The sequence below is a fragment of the Pelodiscus sinensis genome, chromosome 4 (genome assembly GCF_049634645.1).
Source record: "Pelodiscus sinensis isolate JC-2024 chromosome 4, ASM4963464v1, whole genome shotgun sequence".
In the NCBI taxonomy this organism is placed as follows: domain Eukaryota; kingdom Metazoa; phylum Chordata; order Testudines; family Trionychidae; genus Pelodiscus; species Pelodiscus sinensis.
The window spans coordinates 60,777,277-60,799,538 of NC_134714.1; the positions used below are offsets into that span (position 1 = coordinate 60,777,277).

The following is a 22,262-nucleotide window of genomic DNA, read 5'->3' on the forward strand; positions in this document are numbered from 1 at the left end:
CTGGATTTCCCTGTTCTCTCTCACACCAGCACAGGTCAAGGGAAGTGAATGAATACACCTGCCTCAGCTCCTTAGTAAAGAGGATCATAGATCTCACTTGAAACTGTGCCACCTAGAAGGAAAGTTATTTTCCCCTGCCTTCATAGACACTAAAGTTGCCCAATTAATTTTTAAAATACCTTAGAACAGTTTCACCCCACAGAAGATGTGTTTCAGAATGAACAGTACATGAAACAACTGATCTTGGACACGAGAAAAGGAGTTAAACATACTGTTACAACAGTATTTTGTAAAGTGTTTGATATAATAGATTGTTTTCTCCATACAAAAGGAAACCATCATATAATTATTTTATATGACACGTTCCTGTAGCCATGTTGACCCTAAGATATTAGAAAAACTTGGGGGAGAGGGACACAAGGTCATATCTTTTATTGGACCAACTTCTGTTGGTAAGAGAGTCAAGCTTGTGAGCTTACATAGAGCTCTTCTATCTAAGACAAAGAGCTTGAATCTCTCAGCAAACAAAGGTCATGCAGGGAAGGCCGAGAAACCAACTATATTCAAAAGTTTATTAAATGAACAAGTTTGGATACTAAAAAATTACTTTTTCCAATCTCTTCCAGTTACAGTTATTTAAGGAATTACTCACAATAGCAAATGAAAGACTTCTGGATTGATGTAAACCAAAAAATATTTTTCTTGAGGTTTCTTTTTTACCATCCCATCAGTGGCCATCACTCATCATCATTGGTCAACTGCAGAAATGAGCATGTGCTCACTCTTCAAACTCCATTCTCTGTATTATTAATCTCTCTATACAAGACATAATTCGTGTATTCATTTCAGTTTTAAAGCATGGATTCTAGACTACACTCAGACCTCTGTTCTTGGGACAGACAATTCTTGGATGACAGACTTATACATGAAACTTCTTGTACCAATTTTTTCCCCTGCTCAACTACAAAAATGCTTTTTCAATTAACTATGCTTAAAAACCTCTCGTCTAGAAAGACAAGGTGGGTGGGCCTTTATTGGACCAATTTCTGATGATGAGAGACACAAGCTTTCAAGTTACCCAGCGCTCTTCAGGTCAGTCCAAAACCATTTATAACTTATTTAATAGAAATGTGTTTTCCCATATCAAGTGGACCATGCCAGTTTTCCTATCTGCTTAGTTTCTTCTCCACTATGGTGCAATGGCTACAGGCTAGCCCTCTAGCAAACCATAGGAAAAGACCTCCCCTTTCAGTGTAAAACAAGAGTCCAACCAAAAACACACTTCTAAAACTTAAAAGAAACGAGTGCTTCATCTCTCAATAGTCAGCTCAAAAGTCTTTTAAAGCCCTTCCTATGCTCTGGCAGTCTGACACCATGATCCTTTCTGGACTTAAACAAGGGCACCACCATCTGTCCTCGGACACCCCTGCTGATGCCATAACTAAAGAGGGAATTTCTCCCACATCCTGACAGGGCCTTAAGTAAGAACCACTAACAACAATGAGCCTCCAGCCCACACCCAAATCGTATTTTCCTAGGCTGCCTACTTTTATTTCATTCATCCCCAGAACTTCAATGTGTCTTACATGCCTTTTTCACAGCTCCTCATGGGCAGATAATTTCTATGCTTCTCTTAGCAAAGAGTCCAACATCATGTCTAATCTCTCTCTCCAGAGTGCTTCTCTAGCAAGCAAATTCTGATATCCACAATTCAATAAAGATGTTGATAATTGCACAGGTTTGAGAGCAGAGCCACAAGATTGATTTAAAGATTGGAAAACAGGCCTTACAATAATAGACCCAAGAGACAATGTGTTTAACTTAAAGAGACAAAAGTGACTTTAATCACAATCCATGAGTACTTGCATAGGAATAAAGCTTTGATAGTGAGCTTTTCAACCTAGGAAATGTATAACAAGATCTAGAAGCTTCAGGGGGTAGCCGAGTTAGTCTGTACAGGATAAACTTAAAAAACAAAAAAAGGTCTGGTAGCACTTTATAGACTAACAAAACATGAAGATGGTATCATGAGCTTCCATGGGCACAGCCCACTTCTTCAGATGACCAGAGTTTTGAGTTTAGGATGTACAGACCCAAAATAAATAGGGGAGAAGGGGAAAGGAAAAAAAGGAGGGGGGCTGAAAACAAGGAGCAGAAGTTATGAGAAATCTTCCTGTTTTTCCCTTTGATTTTCAGTATATATGCACCGATATGTCGGCACCACCCAAAGGGGCTCCCTGGCTGGCCCAACGGGCACTGTTAAGAGAAAAAGCTCCAGATTCCACACACATGGCACGCACACACCTAATTGGAATGGACATGAGCATGCACCCAAAGAACTATTTCCATCAATAATAATCCAAATTGACAGAAAGACAATGTAAAAGAAATGTCAGAGCAATTATAAGAGTCTGATTTAAGGCAATTTATTTTGTACATTTTGATATTTGAGAATGATAATTTGTGGTTTAGTGCTTATAAAGCTTTAACTTTTAAAATCTCAACATTTGCTGTCAAATAATTATCATCTGACCCCCCATAATTTCCCATAGTGAAAATTTAAACTGATAAAAATGGGAAAATGTTTTTAAAAAAGACAGATATTATCTGTCAAAATTATGAGAAATAAAAATTATAAAAGAATGATATCAAGGTGAGTAACCTGAGTAATCTCCTCTTCTTCTTTGAGAGGTGTCCCTGGGTGTGCTCCACATTAGAGGTACGTCTAGACTACAGGAGGCATACCTGGGAGGTTGACAAATGCCTTTGATGTCGACCGCGGAGCGTCCAGACTACTGCACTGAGCCGACAAACAGCTGATCGGCTCAGCGCAGCAGCCATTTAAATTTAAATGAAGCGGCAATTTTTTTAATCGCCGCTTCATTTTCTTATGCCGGGTAGTCTAATCTACATGCCTCTGTCGCCAGAGGCATGTAGTCTAGACGTACCCTAGGTGACTACAAAGCAATATATTCTATGGAGGTAGGAACTTCGGATCAGGTAAGTACACCATTTGTAATACAGCTTTTGCTAGTTTAGTATGCTGGAGAGGTCCCAAGGCAAGTGCACAGTGACTTGAAAAAGTGTCTTCTGATGTCCACATGGCTGCTGCACATATGTCACCCACGGCAACTTTCCTCAGGTAAGCGATGGACATGGCAACCGCTTTTGTGGAGTGTGCTCAGATTGGAATTGGCATAGGTAAATTACTTAGGGTATGCCTACACTACCCTCCTAATTCGAACTAGGAGGGTAATGTAGGCATACCGCACTTGCAAATGAAGCCCGGGATTTGAATTTCCCGGGCTTCATTTGCATGAAGCCGGCTGGCGCCATTTTTAAATGCCAGCAGTTCGAACCCCGTGCCGCGCGGCTACATGCGGCACGGAGTAGCTAGTTCGGATTAGGACTACCCTTAGCGAACAGCATGTAGACATACCCTTAGCGAACAGCATGTAGCAATGCATTCCGAAATCCAATGTGATAATATCTGTGATGATATTTGTTTTCCCTTGATGTGATCTGCAATGGAGACGAAGAGTTGTGAAGATGATCTGAAAGGTTTAACTCTATGGACATAGAAGGAAAGTGCCCTTCTGACGTCTAAGGTGTACATCTGTGCTTCAAAACCGTTGGCGTGAGGCTTTGGAAAAAACACTGGTAAGTATATGGTTTGATTTATGTGGAAAGAGGAGTGCACTTTACATAAGAACCTCTTATGTAAGGCGTGCCATCCTGTTCAGGAGGGGAAATCACGGTTGACGACGCCAACAAGGTGCAATGAGGATGAGTTTTACTTTGTCCCTTAATGTATAATCAAGTTCCCATTCATGGTCCCGTGGTAGGGCTCTGCTGAGGGTATCTGCTGTTGAGCTGAGGACCCCAGGGAGGTGGCATGTGGTTACACGGATGTCTCGGGCTACACACCAATTCCAAAGCGCTATGGTTTCCTTGCAGAGAGCCTATGACCAAGCACTGCCTTGACTATTTATATAAAACATGCATGCCATGTTGTCCGTATATATTCTGATATGAAACCTCGTGATATGGGGGAATAATTTTTGGCATGCAAGGTGAACTGCCCCGAGTTCGAGAACGTTGATGTGAAGGATGCAGTCTGCTGAAGACCGTACACCTTGTGCTGTTCGGCCTTTCATATGAGTGAGCGAAGCGTCTGTAGTAATGATTACTGTGGGTTCTGGGCTTTGAAAGGGTATATCTGTGCATAGGTAGGATGATTTTGTCCACCAATGTAGGGATGCCTTAACTGCATATGGTAATGTTAGTGATTTGGTCATGTGATGGACGGGCAGTTTGTATTTGAGTTGGAGCCAGCCTTGGAGACATCTCATGAATAGTCATGCATTGGGCACCACAGGGTTGCATGATGCCATGTGACCTTAAAGTTGTAGGCAGTCATGAGCCGTTACTGAGGGCATCAGTTGTCTGATGCGGATGAATATGTCAGTAGGCAAAGCGGCCCTGGCTGCAATGGAAATGAGATGCGCCCCCAATAAATTGGATGGTTTGGGTAAGCGTAAGCATTGATTGGCCATGGTTTACTAGGAGTCCTAAAGAATGTAGACAACTAAGGCCACGAGAGAATGCTGGTGATACAGTAATTTCTCATTTAACACGGTAGATACGGTAGAAACATGTTCTGCAGGGTCAATTTTCCCATTGAAAATAATGGAAAAGGTGGGGGTTGCGTTTCAAGCGTTGGTGTCTAAGTCAATTTTCTGTTGGTGCTGAGTCGTCTCCAGCCTGCACTTGCTAGCAGCCAGCCGCTGAGCACAGGCAGCTGCCTTGGGACAGGGACATAAGGTTGGGGGAGAAAGGAGACTGGGTTACAGCAGGGAGGGGAGGTGTTTGGCTGTGGGGAAGGGAAAGAGAGGAGAGGGGAGGGGAGGGGCATTGGGTTGGGAGTGTGCCTCTGTGACGGGTCTGCCGGGACCCGCACTGCATCCGGCGAGGGGAGGTCGGCGGGGAACGGCGCGGAGAGCGGCAAACCCTCCGCCGCTTTGCAGGGAGGCGGGGGAAGCTCCACGCAGCCAACAGCCTGCAAGTGGGGGTGGAGGAGAGGGGGCGAGGCGCCCGGATGGCTGCACGCGGCTTCCTGCAAAGTGGCGGAGGATTCGCCACTCGCCGCACTATTCCCCGCTGAACCGCCCTCGCCGGACGCAGTGCGGATCCCGGCAGACCCATCACAGGGGCATACTCCCATCCCAATCTCCCTCCCCCCCTTCTCTTCCCCAGAGCCAAACACTTCCCCTCCCTGCTCTAACCCAGTCTCCTCTCTCCCCCAACTTTATGTCCCCATCTCAAGGCAGCTACCTGTGCTCAGTGGCCAGCTGCTAGCAAGTTCAGGCTGGAGCCATGAGTACACATGTGGCTCACAGCAGCCCAGCTGAGAGAGTGGCTGACCGGAGCACTTCCGTGTTATTTCAGGGATGGTTGTTTTATTAAAAAAATGTTGCCTAAAAAAAGAATTGTGCTATCGCAAAAACGTGTTAAGCGGGCACATGTTAAATGAGTAATTACTGTATACTTGTTCGGTCCTTGCTTTGATAAGGCAATTGTCTAAGTAAGGGTAGACAGTGACTCCACATTTCCTGAGAGGTGTGGCGATGACCACTAACACCTTGGAAAATACCCTGGGTGCTGTCGAGAGACCGAAGGGTAGGACCGTGTACTGGTAATGTTGGCAACCTAAGGGAAAATGAAGGAAACGTCTATAAATCAGCTGAATTGATATATGAAAGTATAAAATCCTGCAAGTTGAGAGATGAAAACCAGTCACCAAACTCCAGAGCTGGGATAATGGTGGCCAGAGTGACCATTTTGAATCTCTGTTTTCTTATGTATTTGTTTCTTATGTATTTGTTAAGATCAAAGATCGGTCTCCACCCGCCTGTCTTCTTTTCTACCAGGAAATAGGGTGAGTAGAAACCGGTACTGTGGAACTCCAGGGACACTGGTTCTACGGCCCCTCACTGGAGCAGGTGATCCACCGCTTGTTGTAATATGGTCTCATTACAGCGGTCTCTGAAGAGGGATGGGGTGGATGGCTGGAGAGGAGGGAGGGAGAGGAAAGGGATGGTGTAACCTGCGGAGATAGTTTGTATTACCTACTTGTCAGAAGTAATAGTTTTCCAGTTTTGTAAAAACGGTAACAAATGAAAGTGGAATAGTTTTGATACACTTTGAGGCTCTGAGGTAAGTGAAATGGTTTTCAGTCTCTCAACTGTTATTTCAAATTTGCTTATTGGATTGGGATGAACGGTTGGGGTTGTTATTCTGAGTACGTCATCTTTGCTGTCTACCTTGCCCACAGTGTTGGTACGGCAGGTGGTCTTGCCTCTGGTAATAAGTGAGTTGTGGGTACTTTGGTCTCTGATGTGGTTGGTACCTGAATTGTCTTGGTCTTGTTGCAGATGTTTGGATGCCCAGTGAACGTAGTATAGTCCTGGAATCCTTCACTGACTGAAGTACAGCCGGTCTCCAACTTATGACCACTTCCACTTACGACCATCCGCACTTACGACCAAAGCGGTTGTAAATGCAGTCCCTGAGTTACAAACGCGATCCGTGCTTATGAACAGTGCGGTTACCATGTAACTCAATGAGATCTGAGTTATGAACACTTTGAGTTATGGCCAAGTGTTTGGTCTGCAACTTGTTCGTAACTTGGGGACCGGCTGTAGTTCATTAGTCTTCATAGAGAATAGCTTCTCACAGTTGACCGGGAGATCCTCCACGGCTAGATGAACTTGACGGAGAAAAGCAGAATTGATCTGTGAGGCCCTTTTCATAGTGACTGCTGTGGCTGTCGTCCTCATGGCTGTATCTGCTACATCGAGGGCAGCTTGTAATGCTATACATGATATTGTTTGCCCTTCAGAGATGATAGCTTTAAATTGTGTCTTTTTATTGTCAGGGATATTTTCAATACATGTGTTAAACTTTGCATAGTTGTTAAAATCGTATTTACTGAGTAACACGGTGTAGTTCACTACTCCTGTCTGAAGTGTAGCCGAAACATAAACCTTTTTGCCAAGTTAGTCAAATCTTTTATTGTCCTTCTCAGATGGAGTGGATCGGTTCTGCTGCTTATTTCTTTGCTGTGCAGCATCCACTATAAGGGAGTTGAGCAGAGGGTATGTAAAAAGAAACTCAGAGCCCTTGGAGGGGATAAAATATTTACGATCTGCCTTTCTGCATGTGGGTGGGATGGAGACAGGTGTCTGCCATAAGGTTTTTGCCGGTTAAAGTATGGCTAGATTGATAGGTAAAGCTATCTTTGCAGATGGTGCAGTTTGGAGGATGCTTGTAAGATCATGGTGAGAGTCTTGCACCTCTTCCACGGCGATATTTAAATTGGTTGCAACTCTTTTAAAAAGGTCTTGAAAGGAAGAAACATCCTCCACGTTGTTAGAGGATGGTGGTAGGATTGCCTCCTCCATGGTAGAAGGAGAGTTAGCCTGAAGTAAAGTTGCAAAAGACGAATGAAGTTATTTGGTCAGGCAAGTGCGAGGTTTCACCATGGCTACGTCTACATTACAAGTTTTCTCGGCAAAAAAAATATGCTAATGAGGGACTCATTTACATGAGTCGCAATCTCATTTGTATACTTTCTGCTGATCCATTTTTGCGCTAGGGTTTTTGCGCGAAAACAAGCAACGTGGACATTTTCTTTTTCTGCAAAAACCCCTTTTCCCACAAGATCGGAAAACCTCCTTTTTTGGGAAATATTAGCATATTTTTTGCAGAGAAAACTCGTAGTGTAGACATAGCTCATATGTTTGGATTTAAATGGCCTCTTCCTATGTTGTTGTTGTGGCCATTGGTTCCACATTTGCCACTGCTGGGGGTAAATCATGGGTGGAGGCATCCATGGGAATGGAGCCCAAGAAGCCATTTGTGTTGGGATGAAATCTGGTTGCACAGAGTTAACTGGCATTCCTGACCCCTCTCAGTGTTGAGAAAGCTGTGGTGAAAACACAGCTAAGTCATCTCTCTCTTCCATTGAGAGGGGGGAAGGTGATTCTGTATAATCAGAAAAAGGAGAGTGAGGATATCTATTGTCACTCAAAATAGGAGATTGGTGTGTAGAAGAAATTGCTATGTCTTTAATCTCCCTGTAGTTCATGAGGGGAGTATGTGGGAGCTGTGCTGTCACTGAGTATTGCAGTGCTGAGAGAGCAGAGTTCGCGGCAAGAGGGGTTGCCCTGACAATGAGGGGGAGGGCTGGTACCAAGTGGCTGCCCTGTAAGCCCTGTGAAAGGCTACAGTGCCGTGCTGCGGTCCTGAGGCGTTGCTGGAGCTGGTGCTGAGGCAAGCGGCGTCCTGCTCGGTGCCTCATTGTTTGAGGCAGGCATGGTGTGGCCTGTTGCCTCTGAAGGGGCAGCTGTTTTCGCACTTTTTTGTTTGATGAGCAGTTCTCCGAGATACCTGGGCAGTCAAAAGTGCTGAGGCACATATTGGAGGGATCCAATTGCCTGTCAGCAGAGTGCCTCTTAGGAGAGTAGCTGAAACAAAATACAGGACTATGTAACACTTTAAAGACTAACAAGATGATTTATTAGATGATGAGCTTTCGTGGGCCAGACCCACTTCCTCAGATCAAATAGTGGAAGAAAATAGTCACAGCCATATATACCAAAGGATACAATTTAAAAAAATGAACACATATGAAAAGGACAAATCACATTTCAGAACAGAAGGGGGATGCACGGGGGGGGGGGGGGGAAGGAAGGTGAATGCCAGTGAGTTAATGATATTAGAGGTGGGGAAGGGTAAATGTATGTGGGTTAATAGTATTAGAGGTGATAATTGGGGAAGCTATCTTTGTAATGGGTAAGATAGTTGGAGTCTTTGTTAAGTCCCCTGCGGAGAGTGTCGAATTTTAGCATGAATGCCAGTTCAGAGGATTCCCTTTCAAGTGCAGATTTGAATGTCTTCTGAAGTAGGATGCAGGTTAGCAGGTCATTGAGACAGTGTCCTTTCTGGTTGAAATGACAAGCAACTGTTTTTTCTTTGTGATCCTGTCTAATGTCTGTTTTGTGGGCATTGATTCTTTGGCGAAGTGTCTGAGATGTTTGTCCAATATACATAGCAGATGGACACTTTCGGCACATAATAGCATAGATTATATTTCTGGAGGCGCAGGAATATGTATTCTTGATCTTATAACTCACTTGGTTAGGCCCAATAATGGTGTCAACAGAGTGATTATGTGGACAAAGCTGGCAGCGGGGTTTGTTGCAAGGGAAAGTACCACTGTTGGTATTAGTGTGGTATGTCCTGAGGCAGTGAGCTTGCCCGTCTTTTTGTGGCTCCAGTGGGTTTATCCCTTTTTGCCATGTTAATTTGACCTGAGCCCAGGTCAGAGCCTGAGCTCTCTATCCTTACGTGCCCATGCTTTAAGCTTAGCACAATGTGGGCAGTCTTTTTGAGAGTGCGAGTTGCCAAGGTACTTGACAGAGTTTACACGTCCATCTGAGGCTGGCATTGCCTCATTGCAGAGTGCGCAACATTTGAAACTGGGAGATCCCAAGCCACGGTTATGATCAGACAAACTGTCCACGATCTGAGATTTGTTTTTTTTTAAAAGCTATAAGTAACACTAAGCCAACACTAAACAAACAGTAAGAACCTAATACTAAGCTAACTAGAAAAGTAAAATTGCTATAACAAGATGAAGAGAAATGAGAGCACTGAAGAGTTCCATATGAAGCCAGGGACGGTAGAAAGGAACTGAAAGGAGGGGGGGCGTGCATGCGCAATGGCACCAGGGCGCGCATGCACCACACATGCACAGCTTCCAATGTATTGCTAGAGAAAAATCTGTCGAGAGGTGGAGGGACATTCAGCACCTAATGTGGAGCACCCCCAGAGACACCCCTCAACAAATTATCATTATTATTATTATTATTATTATTATTATTATTATTAAGACTGAGAAATTATGCAGCTTTTCCCTAAAGTATTGAATTACAATTCACATTTTATACACTTATAACATTTTAACTCTCCTGCTTTCTTGGCCTTCTGGAACTGTCAGGTTTTTAAAAAATATATAATATGAATTAAATAAAATCAGATTACAGAGTCAATGTTGGATCACACTGAATTATTTCAAAAACGTATTTGAAGAAACCACACCAATTCCATACATTTTTAGAAAATATTTAAAATACTTCTTTCACTGTTGAAAGGCTTCTTCCTTTCTGAAAGTGAGTTTGAGAGACATTCCCTATATATAAACAGGGAGTATCATTAGAACAGGGAATCTCTCTCAAAACTAGAGTAACTTTTCACATGAAACTTATATAATTACACTCACACATATATATAATTACATATATATGTGTGAAATATTTCTTCGTTCTGGAGCTAATCATATGCAATTATAAATTCTGGCTTACAAGATTTCCCTCCAGATTTTTCAGCTGTTGGTTAATCTCTTTAAGTCGATTTTGTTGCTCACGTTGCTCACGTGTGTCTCTCAAGACCTTCTCACCAGGAATTGCGTTCAAACTTCTGTTTGCATAAGCCAGAGATTCCTGACAAAAAGAAGTGGACACAGCTAAAACATCTTATTCAAATTCATGCTTTAAAGTGGCAAAATAGCTAAATAGACTTTTACAGAAAAAAAAGTGAGAGAACACAAAAATTTATGTATAATTGGTTAGTTTCACATTTAGGTCAATGTGTATAAATCATATTTAAATATCAAACAGAATTTTTTTCCAAAAAAGGTATTCATTAACTCTTATCAATTCTGTAATCGAGAAGATTAAACATTCATAGTCAAGATTTTCATTCTAGGAGTGTTTCTACAAAATATTTAACAGTGGAGGGAGGACTTTTCAGCATCTCAGTTTCAATAGTTTTTCTTCAATACAGCCTTTACACAGTGGATTTATGTGGGAACATGTGAGACAATGCCAATCCTCTACGCCCTAGCAAAACCATCAAGCACATATGCAACTGGTCTGCAACCATTACTACAAAGCAAAGCTACATGATTTCACAAATATTCAGCAGTCTGGGACCAGATTCAAATGTTTCTACACAGTGAATATTATTCTTGAAATCAACTGGACTATTTGTTGGATTAATGTAATATTGAACAAAAGACCAGAATGGAAGCTAGTCTACTGGAAATGCTAAATGCATTTGACAATATCTAATTATCTTTAACCCAAAAGATTATGTCCAACTGTTTAAATGAAATCCTAGTCCAATTAATCACTCTTGTTTTAAAAAAACAACTCATCCATTCCTGATTAACACACACTCTTGAGTAAAAAAAAAACTACCATATTTAACTGGAAAAGGGAAAGGTTTTCTAAATTTAATAATTCAGATAAAAACTTTTCAGCATACAGGCTACAGTTTATAAAAAATGTGGTAATTTTAAAACAATGTATTTTCTGGCCAAAATGCATATGACAAATAAATGACTGTGGGGCTTTAAACCATAACACCAGAGGATCATGCAGTATGAAGTTTATTTCTCAGAGTGACTATTTGAAAGTGCGAAGGCCACAACAATGGCTCCCAGTATCACAATTATCTCTATTTCTGTACATAAATTCATTATACCAGTGTATCATCTTCATATTTTCAATATGAATGTAGAACTGTCTCAGGGAACCAATAATAAAGATTAAGTTACTCCTCTTCAGGCATGGCATTTACTGGGAATTGATATAAGGCTTTTTTCATCTCCACTGATTGTGATGTAAGAAAACCCATTTTTAAAAATAAAAAAAACAGTGACTTTACATTTTCTTACAAATTACACCTGTTTCTGCAATGAAGTCAAATTTCTAAATCCAACTTCACAATCTGCATACTTGCAGAGATAGTGTCAGTTCGATGGGTACCATTTAGTGTGATTACAGCTGTGATTATTATTTGTTTAGAAAGTAAAGTGTTATAAGCTACAGATATATATATATAGAGAGAGAGAGAAAACAGTGGTACTCCAAGATCACTAAATGTATTTCCCATTCATTTTGCTTCACTGTTATTTTATATTGTGTTTTGACTACATGGATGGCAGGTGGATACTTTTATATGAATTGAGACTTCAATGAACAGTGTTCAAATTGACTTTTGAGGGGCATTTTTAAGTTGGTATAATTAATAATAACTGTATTTTGTGGTATTATTAGCGGTGTATATTATTTTTTATTTGCAAACTGTGTCAAAAACACAGGAAGTAGAGGTAAGGGTCAAAGAGTGTTAGGTACTGGGGAGCAAGAGACTGGTTTGGGGCTAGGGCTTAAAGGAGGAGGGCTGGGGTTAAGGCAGGTTTAATAATACAGAGACAATAAGTACCAGGGTTGGCTGGGCGGGGTCAGAGGGTTCTGGGGTTGGAGGTAGAGGGATGTGCAGTGACAAGAAAGGGTCAGCGGGTTGGCAGACAAGTAACATTTTATTTGCATATTCATTATTTGCACAATTAATATGCAAATATGCAAATAAAATCACACGGGTCCGCCAAAAGCCTGCAAATGGGTTTGCCGATCCGCAGTATAAAAAAGGTTGGGAACCACTGCTCTAGGGCATTGCACAGAAGGCAACCACCATCCTGCAGTAATCTCAGCCCTTTATAGAAATCACCTGACCCTTTCCCAGCTGGGTCTGATAACTGAATGTGGCTAGCTATCCCTGGACATCCAACCCTTAAAGAGGCAGACAACCTTGTTACATAACTACACCTTCCCATTTTTAATTGAGAATGGGATGGTGGGCTAAAAAAATAGCATATTGTTTTTCAAAGTGCCATGAAAGTATGTTAACAGTTGCATATAGTGAGATGCATCAGAAAGACAACAACATAGAAAGAACTTGTAGTTCATATATAAAGTAAAGTTTGGGAAGAAGTTACATTAAAATAGCAAATACTTGAAAATGTTCCAAATTATCACACATATTTGCCACATCATTTCACCAGAATGCTTGATGCAACACATTGTTCCCAAAAAGGATCTTAGGAAGTATTTATGCCAGTTTTAGGTTTCTAGAAATAAATAAAATAAGCAATTTATTTTGTTAGAAAAACAGGAAATGCCATGAAAAAAACTGAAAAAGGTATCAGAAGATATTCCAGTTTGTACTGAAGAAGGATCAGTTGCACTGTTGCTTTAGTTATTCTATTTTAAGAGATCACAGAAAACTCAAAAGCACAGATGTTTCTTTTTTGTATCCATAGTGATTAAAAATATACCAATGCAGATAAAAGAAAATAAAGTACAATGGAGAGAATGAGATTAATATAGATACAGTCCTAAACAGTCGTATACCCTGAAATCGTTTAGTGTAACATGAAATATTACACTCTATTGTCACATATTTAAACCTAGTTAAATTTAGTATGTTTTACATTAAATAACAGCATCTGATAGCATGCTTTATACCGACATCCTGCATACTGAAATCATATCTTAGCTCTACCAGCAAAATACACTTTTTCAAGAATGAAAAAGTAGCATTTGGGACAGAAAACAGTTCTACTTCTATGTGGGCAGTGGGAGATGTCCACCTGAAAATCTAACTTTGCAAAAAAGAATCATTCAAAAAATGTTTTACTCCATGCTTTGAAACAAAACACTTCTCTGAACATTCCAGCTGCATGGTGCATAGTCCCAAGCTCCACTGTGCTACATGCAACATTCTGAAGTAGCCACATAAAAATGAACCTCCTGCTCGGACACAGCAAAATTGATTTTTCCCTGCCTCTTATGAAGATACTTGTTAGACCACTGGAAAGCCCAGTGGATGGGAGACAGGTGATGTAGATTCAATACTTGTAATAATTCTGTAGTATTTTTACTAAAATAACTTTATACCCTTCACAATCCTCATTACTAAAGCAGACCTTTATCCTCCTACCTTAGAAGGGAGACAAATATTAGCCCCGCTCGCCATTTTACAGAAAAAAATAACCAGAAGGTTAAACAAGGTGGTTTCTCACTCAGTTGAAAATAGAACCCCAGGGTGAAATCCTAGGCCCACTGAAGTATATGGGAGTTGTACCATAAACTTCAACGAGGCCAAGTTTTCACTTTAGGTTTCTAAAAATATGTCTACACTAGAGAGAAGATCAAAGCTGCCATTGTCAATCTTCCAGGGTTCAAATTAGCGGGTCTAGTGAAGACACGCTAATTCGAACAGAGAGGAGCACTCCTGTCGATGCCGGTAGTCCTGCTTCCATGAGAAATAAGGGAAGCTGAAGGGAGAACACTCTCCCTTCAACTTCCTGTAGTATGGACAGCACCAAAAGTCAAGTTAAGGTACTTCAACTTCAGCTTTGCAATTAATGTAGCTGAAGTTGCATATCTTAATTCAACCTTATCTCATAGTGTAGACATACCCTAATATGACAACTCCTAGTCTCATCTACTTTGCCACATGACCTCTCAAAAGAATTTATCAAATCTGTGTGCTTATCCTGAGGGTCTGCTACATGGGAGCCACAAGGGAGCCACAAGGCTTGTGGCCCACTTTGAGAAACGCTGCTGTAAGCTATTGTAATATCTCCTTGGCAGTCAGTAGCGACTTCAACAGTATAACAACGAAACCTCTGAAGATTCCATCCAGCTGCTCAAAGCTCGTCCTGTTGATCACAGAGTGCACTCACCATTCCTTCAGAGCAACTCACCGTGCTCTATCTCACCAGGAGACAAACTTGTTGAGAACCTCTGGGCAAGGCTAAAAGGGGTAAAAAACAAGTGTGATGTCATTATAGAAGTCTACCATAGCCCACTTAACAAAAAAAAAAGGGGGGGTGAAGCTTTTTTGAACAGCTAGCAACATCACCCAAAACACAGGAGCTGGTGGTAACTGGGACTTCAACTATCCAGACATCTGCTGGGAAAATAACACAGCAAGGCACAAGTTGTTAGAAAGTATTGGAAAATACTTTGTTATTTCAGAAAGTGGAGAAAGCCACCAGAGGGGAGGCTGCTCTAGATCTGATTTAAAAAAAATAGGAAGAAACTGGTAGAGCACTTAAAAGTGGAAAGAAGCTTCTATGAAAGTGATCATAAAATGATAAATTTCACGATTCTAAGGAATGATAGGAGGGAGAACAGCAAAATAAAGACAATGGATTTCACAAAAGCAGACTTTAGAAAACTCAGAAAATTGGTAGTGAAGAGCCCATAGGAAGCAAGTCTAAGAGGAAAAACAATTGAAAACAGTTGGCAGTTTTTCAGAGAGACATTATTAAGGGCACAAAAGCAAATTATTCCACTGTGTAGGGAAGATAGTAAAAATAGCAACAGACCATCCTGATTTAATCTAGAGATCTAAAATGATCTAAACATCAAAAAGAGGCCTACAAAAATGGAAAAAAGGTCAAGCTACAAAGGATGAATAAAAATAAATAAAAAATATATAAAGGTGTAAAATTGGAAAGGCCAAGACACAGAATAAACTCAAACGAGCTACACACATAAAGAATAACAAGAAAACATTCTACCAATATATTAGAAGCAAGAGGAAGACCAACGACAGGGTAAGACCATTACTCAATGAAAAGGAAAAAAGAATAATAGAAAATGTGAAAAAGACATAAGTGCTTAATGAGTTCTTTGTTTCGGCTTTCACCAAGTAGGTTGATGGTGAATAGATACCTAGCACAGTGAATGACAATGAAAATAAGGTACATTCTGAAGCTAAAATAGGAAAAGAACAAGTTAAAAATTACCTAGACAAGTTAGATGTCTTCAAGTGACTAGAGCCTGAGGAAATGTATCCTAAAATAATCAAGGACCTGAGTAAGGAGATATCTGAGCCCTTAGCTTATCTAAATTCCAGAAGACTGGAAAAGGACAAATATAGTGCTCATCTTTCAAAAGGGAAATAAGGACAACACAGGAAACTACAGTCAGTTTAACTTCTGTACCTGGAAAGATAATGGAGCAAATGATAAAGGAATCCATCTGCAAACATCTTGAAGATAAGGTGATAAGTGACACAGCCTGGATTTGTAAAGAGCAGATCATATCAAACCAACCTGATACCTTTCTTTGACAGGAGAACAAGCCTTGTGGATAAGGGGGAAGTGGTAGATATGGAATGCCTAGACTACAGTAAGGTACCTGATACAATCTCACATAAACTAATGAAATACAACAGAGATGGGGCTACTGTAAAGCAGGTGCATAACTGGTTGGATAACCATTCCCAGAGAATAGTTATCAATGGTTCATAGTCATGCAAGAAGGACATAACAAGTGGTGTTTTATACAGATCAGTTCTGGGACTGATTCCATTCAATATTTTCATCAACAATTTTAGATAATGGCATAGAGAGCGCACTTCTACAGTTTGCTGATACCAAGATGGGATCAGTTGCATGTGTTTTGGAGGATGGGATTATAATTCAGAATAATTTAGACAAACTACAGAAATGATATGTAGTAAATACAATGAAATTCAACGAGGACAAATGCAAAGGACGGAAAAATCAGTTTTACACATACAAAATGGGAAATGATTACCTAGGAAGGAGTACTGCAGAAAGGGACCTAGCGGTCATAGTGGACCACAGGTTAAGTGAGACAACAGTGTGACACTGTTGCAAAAAAAGCAAATATCATTCTGGGATGTTGTAGTGGGTTAGAGTGGCCACCCACTGATCCTGAGGAGGAAGTGCCTCTCCATGAGCCAGGTTGGGCTCACCTGGAGGACTCACCTGGGAGGAAGTCAGGGGGCAGGCCCAGGGATATAAAAGGACTTCCTACAAGGCCAGTCTGGGCCCTGCCAGAGACAGAGGCACTCTCTCCCCAGCCAGCAAGGGAGCCAGAGGCCTCTGCCTCTCTGACAGCTGAGGAGCCAAAAGCCTCCCCACTCTGGTCGGCAGAGGCTTCAAAGCCAGAGCCAGCAGAGTTGGACAACTGGCCTGGGCCTCCCAGCTCTCTCTGGGAGGATTACCACGCAGGCCTGCTATTGTGGCCAGGGGACCCCGCCCCTTGCCGCCTAGAAACTTCCCAGGGAACCAGGTACCTGGGACGGAAGGGAGAACTGGAGCCGGCCCAGGGGTCACTGACCTTGGTCTGGCTGGGGCCAGTGGGTTGCGGACTGGATCCCCCACTGACCCCAGTGCAACAGGTCAGTGAGTTTTGGCCCGGATCCTGGCTGACCTGGCAGCTGATTACCAGCTGCTATTAGGGCCCTGGGCCGGGGTGCGGTGGTGAAGGGAGGGCCCGCGCTCCCCCTACCACCTCTTGATTGGGTGGCAGTCTCCCCTACAGTGGCGTGCAGCCACAGGCAAAGGGCCTGAACCTTTCCTGTGTAAGGAGACAGACTTCATACCTAGGCGTACTCACTGTGACTTGGTTGGTTTCTCCTGGGAGAAGCCTTTCACCTGCCCTAAGGCTAGGCTACTGAACTGTTGCAGCCCCTGCCTTGTGTTAGGGCTGGGCTACTGATTGTTTGCTTAGACTGCTTGACTGTTGCAGCCCCTGCCCAGGATTAGAGCCGGGCTACTGACTGCTTAGCGGCTTTTAGTGGGTTGGAGTGGCGCCCCCACTGACCCTGAGGGGAGTCCCCTTTATTTCCCAAGGAGCACCCCCATGAGTTACAGATGTATTAACACTAATGTTGTAAGCAAGACAAGAGAATTACATCTTCCGCTCTATTCTGTGCTGATTAGACTTCCAGTGGAATACTGTGTCCAGTTCTGGGCACCACATTTCTGTAAAGGACAAATTAAAAAAGGTTCAGAAAAGTGCAACAAAAATTATTAAAAGTCTAGAAAGCATGACCTATAAGGGAAGAATGAGAGAATTGGGATAGTCTGGAAAAGAGAAGACTGAGAAGGGACAAGATAATAGCTTTCTATTATAGGATCTAAAAAGTTATTACAAAGAGGAGAGGGAAAGTATTCTCCTTAACCTATGATGATGATAAAACAAAAAGCAATAGGCTTACATTGCAGCAAGGGGGGTTAAGTTGCTTGTAGATTTAGTGCCTGTAGATGAGGGGCAGCACATGGAGCCACTGCTGGACATGCCAGCTGCTTTCAGGAGTGGTGCAGGTCCAGGGCAGGAGTAAGCCTGCTTTAATTCCACTGCTCCACCACCCGGAAGCCATCTCAGTTAAGTGGTGCCCTGCTAGAGCCTGCTTCCTGAAGCCTGTCCCAGCCCTGAATCTCCACCTACACCCAACCTCCTGACCCAGATGCGAGTCCCCCTGTACCCAAACTCCTTCCAGGAGTTTGCATCCTGAAACCCCTCCTGGACTCTAATCCCCCACCATAGGCTAAGCCCGGAGCCCCTCCCACACTCCAAACTCCTTGGCCCAAAACCAGAGCTTGCACTCTAACCCACTACCCCAGCCTGGTGAAAGTGAGTGAGGATGGGGGATGAAGAGGAATGGAGTGAGCAGGGTGAGGCCTTGGAGAAGGGATGGAGCAGGGACAGGGCCTCAAAGAAGGGACAGGAAGGAAGTAGGGAAAGGGTTTGAGGTAGAACTTACACTGCACTTAAATTGAAAAAGTGATCTTGTAGTTAAAAAGGTTGGAGAACACTGACCTAAAGAATGCAATGGACTGCTACTACTGCTTTCTACGTAAAGAATGCAATGCTATTACCACAACAAACACTACTTATGCCCTTAGGTCAAGTGATAGAAATCTGTCAAGTGGATCTAAATGTTCTGACCCTAATAACTAACTATGTGGATTTCAATAATGAGATGACATGGCCAAACCAGGTTTTTTAGTTTGCTTTTTTAATAAAGGTAAGAAGTTACACACACAACTACAGCAAAAGTTTACCTGTGCAACTTTCACTCTGCTCCCTTGTGCATATTCATTATCATACTGCTTTTAATTACATGATCAAATACTATTTTTTCCACAGGATCCCTGCTTCAGTCAGTGCACAGGTTGGAAAGTGTTTGCTTAATAAGCGGCTATTCAGTATTTTGCTTCAACCTCATTTCTTCCAAGTGTGTGGTACCATTCCTTATTTATTACACACTGTCCAAACACTGTAACATATACAGAATTATTATTTTTCTCCTAGGTTTTCTATGGTGCTCATCTCTATAGCATCGGAATGCTTCAAAAACATTAATTTTCAAACCATCCTTGCAAGACAAGGGATGTATTATTCCCATTTTATAAATAAAGAACTGAGGCACAGAGAGATTAAGTATATAATTTGCCACTAATTTTAGGTATTCAATTTCTCCAATTAGATCGTGATTTTTCAGAGTACTTAGCATTATACATCACTTTATACATTCAAAGCACAGTTTCCACTGACTTCAGCTGCCATTTGTGAATACTAAGCAGTTTTGTTAGTTAGATCCCAAGCTCTCACTTTAGGTGACCAGATGAATAACACACAATTAGTGTGGAAAAAAAGTTTGGCTTACGTGATTTGTCTACCACTATGTAAGACAGTGTTTCTTAAACTGTGTTCCACAGTCGGAGGACAACGGAGAACAACAGAGCTCAAAATGGCTGCCCTTAAAGGGCTCAATAACTTTTCCCCGGCCTTGGTGCCCCTCATAATAATACATTATTGTTTGGTGTTCCTCTGTCTTAAAAAGTTTAAGAAACACTGATGTAAATAATTCTGAGGCAAAGGTAGAGACAAAATCTACATCTCCAAGGCAGCATTCAACTACTTTAATTGTGAAACTATCCATTCTCTTCCCACAATCCCATGCCTTCTTCACTAAACACGTAGCTGCCACAACAAATGAGGCAAGGATTCTATAAACAATCGAACACCTTCAACAAACAACCCTAACTCATATCCAGAACAGGTCCATCCCATGCAGTGATGGAGGCAGGCACTTTGTGGCAAACATAGCATGCAATTATGTAACTTGTTACTACTAGCCCTGTGCTCTTGGGGAGCCAGGGAGTGACATTCATGGAAAACCATTCCCCTCCTCCAGGACTCTGCTAGAATCAAAGACAAATCAATGAAAAGGCCAGGGAAGACACACCTAAACAGCTTCAGACAAGGGTGATAGAATTAAGGAAACACCCCAGCCTCATCTGCATGGAACACAGCACAGAGAGACATCTCCATTAGCATACAGAATGGAGATCAACCCTTCCAAAGCAGGAACCACACTGAACTATGGGTTACCAAAAGCAGAGAAGCATTGCCTGATAGGAAATCTCTGCTCCAGATGCTAATGAACCCACGACTGCTCATCCCCTAAATTAGTCATTATCTGATCAATTCTAGTAATGGATCCTATTGACATCCAAAATAATGAAACTGCCTAGTTGCAGTGTGAGCTCATTCAAGGAATATCACCCATAATCAGGTATGATCAGTCTCTATTGTCTTGCCTCTGTTTACCCATAAACAAATCCAGTGTTCTCTTTGAACTATTGTCCTACCCCTATAAAAACTCCTACCCTTGTCCAAGAAAAACTGTTCTGATACCTGGATTTAAACTTCATCACTTCCATTGAGACTTCTTCATCTCCTGTCTGATCGTGCTGAGGGCTCTGCTCTGCATGTCTCCTGCCCTCTGGACCCAAGGCTCCCATCACCATCTGGCAACCCCGATCAGTGCGAACTCTATGGAGTGGTGAGTCCTCTCTCTCTATCTTCCTCACCCTTTCCCCCACCCCAACTACCTCTCTAAGCATAGCCTCCTGACTGTGCCCTATGTAAACTGTTATATGGTTAGCTAGCCCTAACATTTGTAATCCGTTTCAATTTAGATTTAATATTGTAACTGTTAGATTTAATACTGTAACTGTTTTGTGTGTTTGGCTCCCTATATATATATATATTCACTACCCAGAAATAAATAACTTTCATTGTTAAATTGGTTGCTTCTCTCTCTTTCTTTCTCTTTCGCTCACTCTTCCTCAACGGGTGTTATTTTGGCTTCCCCATTCACTCTGCAACAACACTTCTTGTACCCAAGCTAAAGATCCCTGTAGTACCCAATATCCTCATCGTTTGGCATACCAGTGAATGATTGTGGTGTGAAAGTGGAGATGGGGGTGCTGAACCTGGGAGCTTATGAGGATGGCAGTTTAAAGTGCTGCTTAATCCAGCCCACTAAGTCCAAAGGCACATGAGGGTGCAGTGCGGCATTGCTGTTAAACCCAGCCTGCTGTGTCCAGGGACATATGAGGGGTCAGCTTGGGAGTGCTGATTACCCAGTCCTCTCAAACATGCTCTGTTAGTGGGTGTGAGTGTCTGTGTGTGTTGTTAAGGTGGGAAGAACCCCACCCTGAGGAACCTAGTTTCTGCAGGAGAGCTCCAGTGGGAGGGGGAATTGGCAGCAGGGAGAATTCAGCTCCATATGAGAGCACAAGTAAGCACAAGCAGCACACTGATAGAATTGTTAACCTCCCCCCAGGTCCATAAGAATAACCCTAATAAATGAGCATACCCCAGAGTACTCGGCAAATCTGGTAACAAATTAAAGACATAACACAGAGATGCCCAAGGAGGCTAAGTGTAAGTTATATAGACAACTTCAATTCTACTATTTCCTAACTTTTGAGTGCTTGACTTTAGAACCCTAATGTTATTCTACCATTCTTTTTGTGTTTCTAATATTAATATAACATTACAACTTACTTTGAGTGATTACTACTAACCATAGCTCATCTACTGAATGATGGTGTATGGAAGAAAAGTGCTAAAAGAAGGTGTGTTCTTTCTCTAGGTTTATTCTTTAAAATTTTCCTTTTTTATTTGCTTAGTCTTTGACTGCATGATGAAGCATGCAAAATACCATAACTCCATGCCCTTGCATGTATTATTGGTTACTTAACCTCACCACATATATCTGTTATTGGTCATACTCCTAAAAATCATCAGCAGTACAATCTGTAAAAGAGATGCTTTTATCATGGAGCACATTATCTCTGGTGCAGAACAGATCTGTCACAGTTAAAGTTTATAAATCAAGTTATTCATTCTACAAGTTCAACACAATTACAAGAAAAGGGAAATCCCCAGAGCATTCAACAGGAAACATTTAAGAACAAATGTTCTCTTCTTTCAACCCCAATAACTACAGTAAAACTCCAATTGTCCGGCATCCAGTGGTCTGGCACTCCTGATAGTCCAGCACCAACTGGAACTCAGAAGTGCTCCAGCCAGTCAGACAACTGGAGCTCCTGTGAGCCTCACACGCTTTCACAGGCCGGGAAAGGGAAGGGGAGGAGAGGGGAAGGGGATTATACCCCTGTGATAGGTCTGCCGGGACCCATACTGCATCCGGCTTGGGTCGGCGGG

At 42.1% G+C, this 22,262-nt stretch overlaps 1 protein-coding gene across 8 annotated transcripts in view; it reads right to left on the reverse strand.

Moving 5' to 3' along the window:
* Positions 1-22,262, reverse strand: part of FSIP1 (fibrous sheath interacting protein 1) — a 201,440-nt gene that overhangs the window by 121,380 nt on the left and 57,798 nt on the right. For all 8 annotated transcript variants that reach the window (XM_075927068.1, XM_075927069.1, XM_075927067.1 and 5 more), the window contains exon 10: positions 10,428-10,565. In XM_075927068.1, the coding sequence (XP_075783183.1) occupies positions 10,428-10,565 (138 nt within the window). The remainder of the gene's footprint in view (positions 1-10,427; positions 10,566-22,262) is intronic.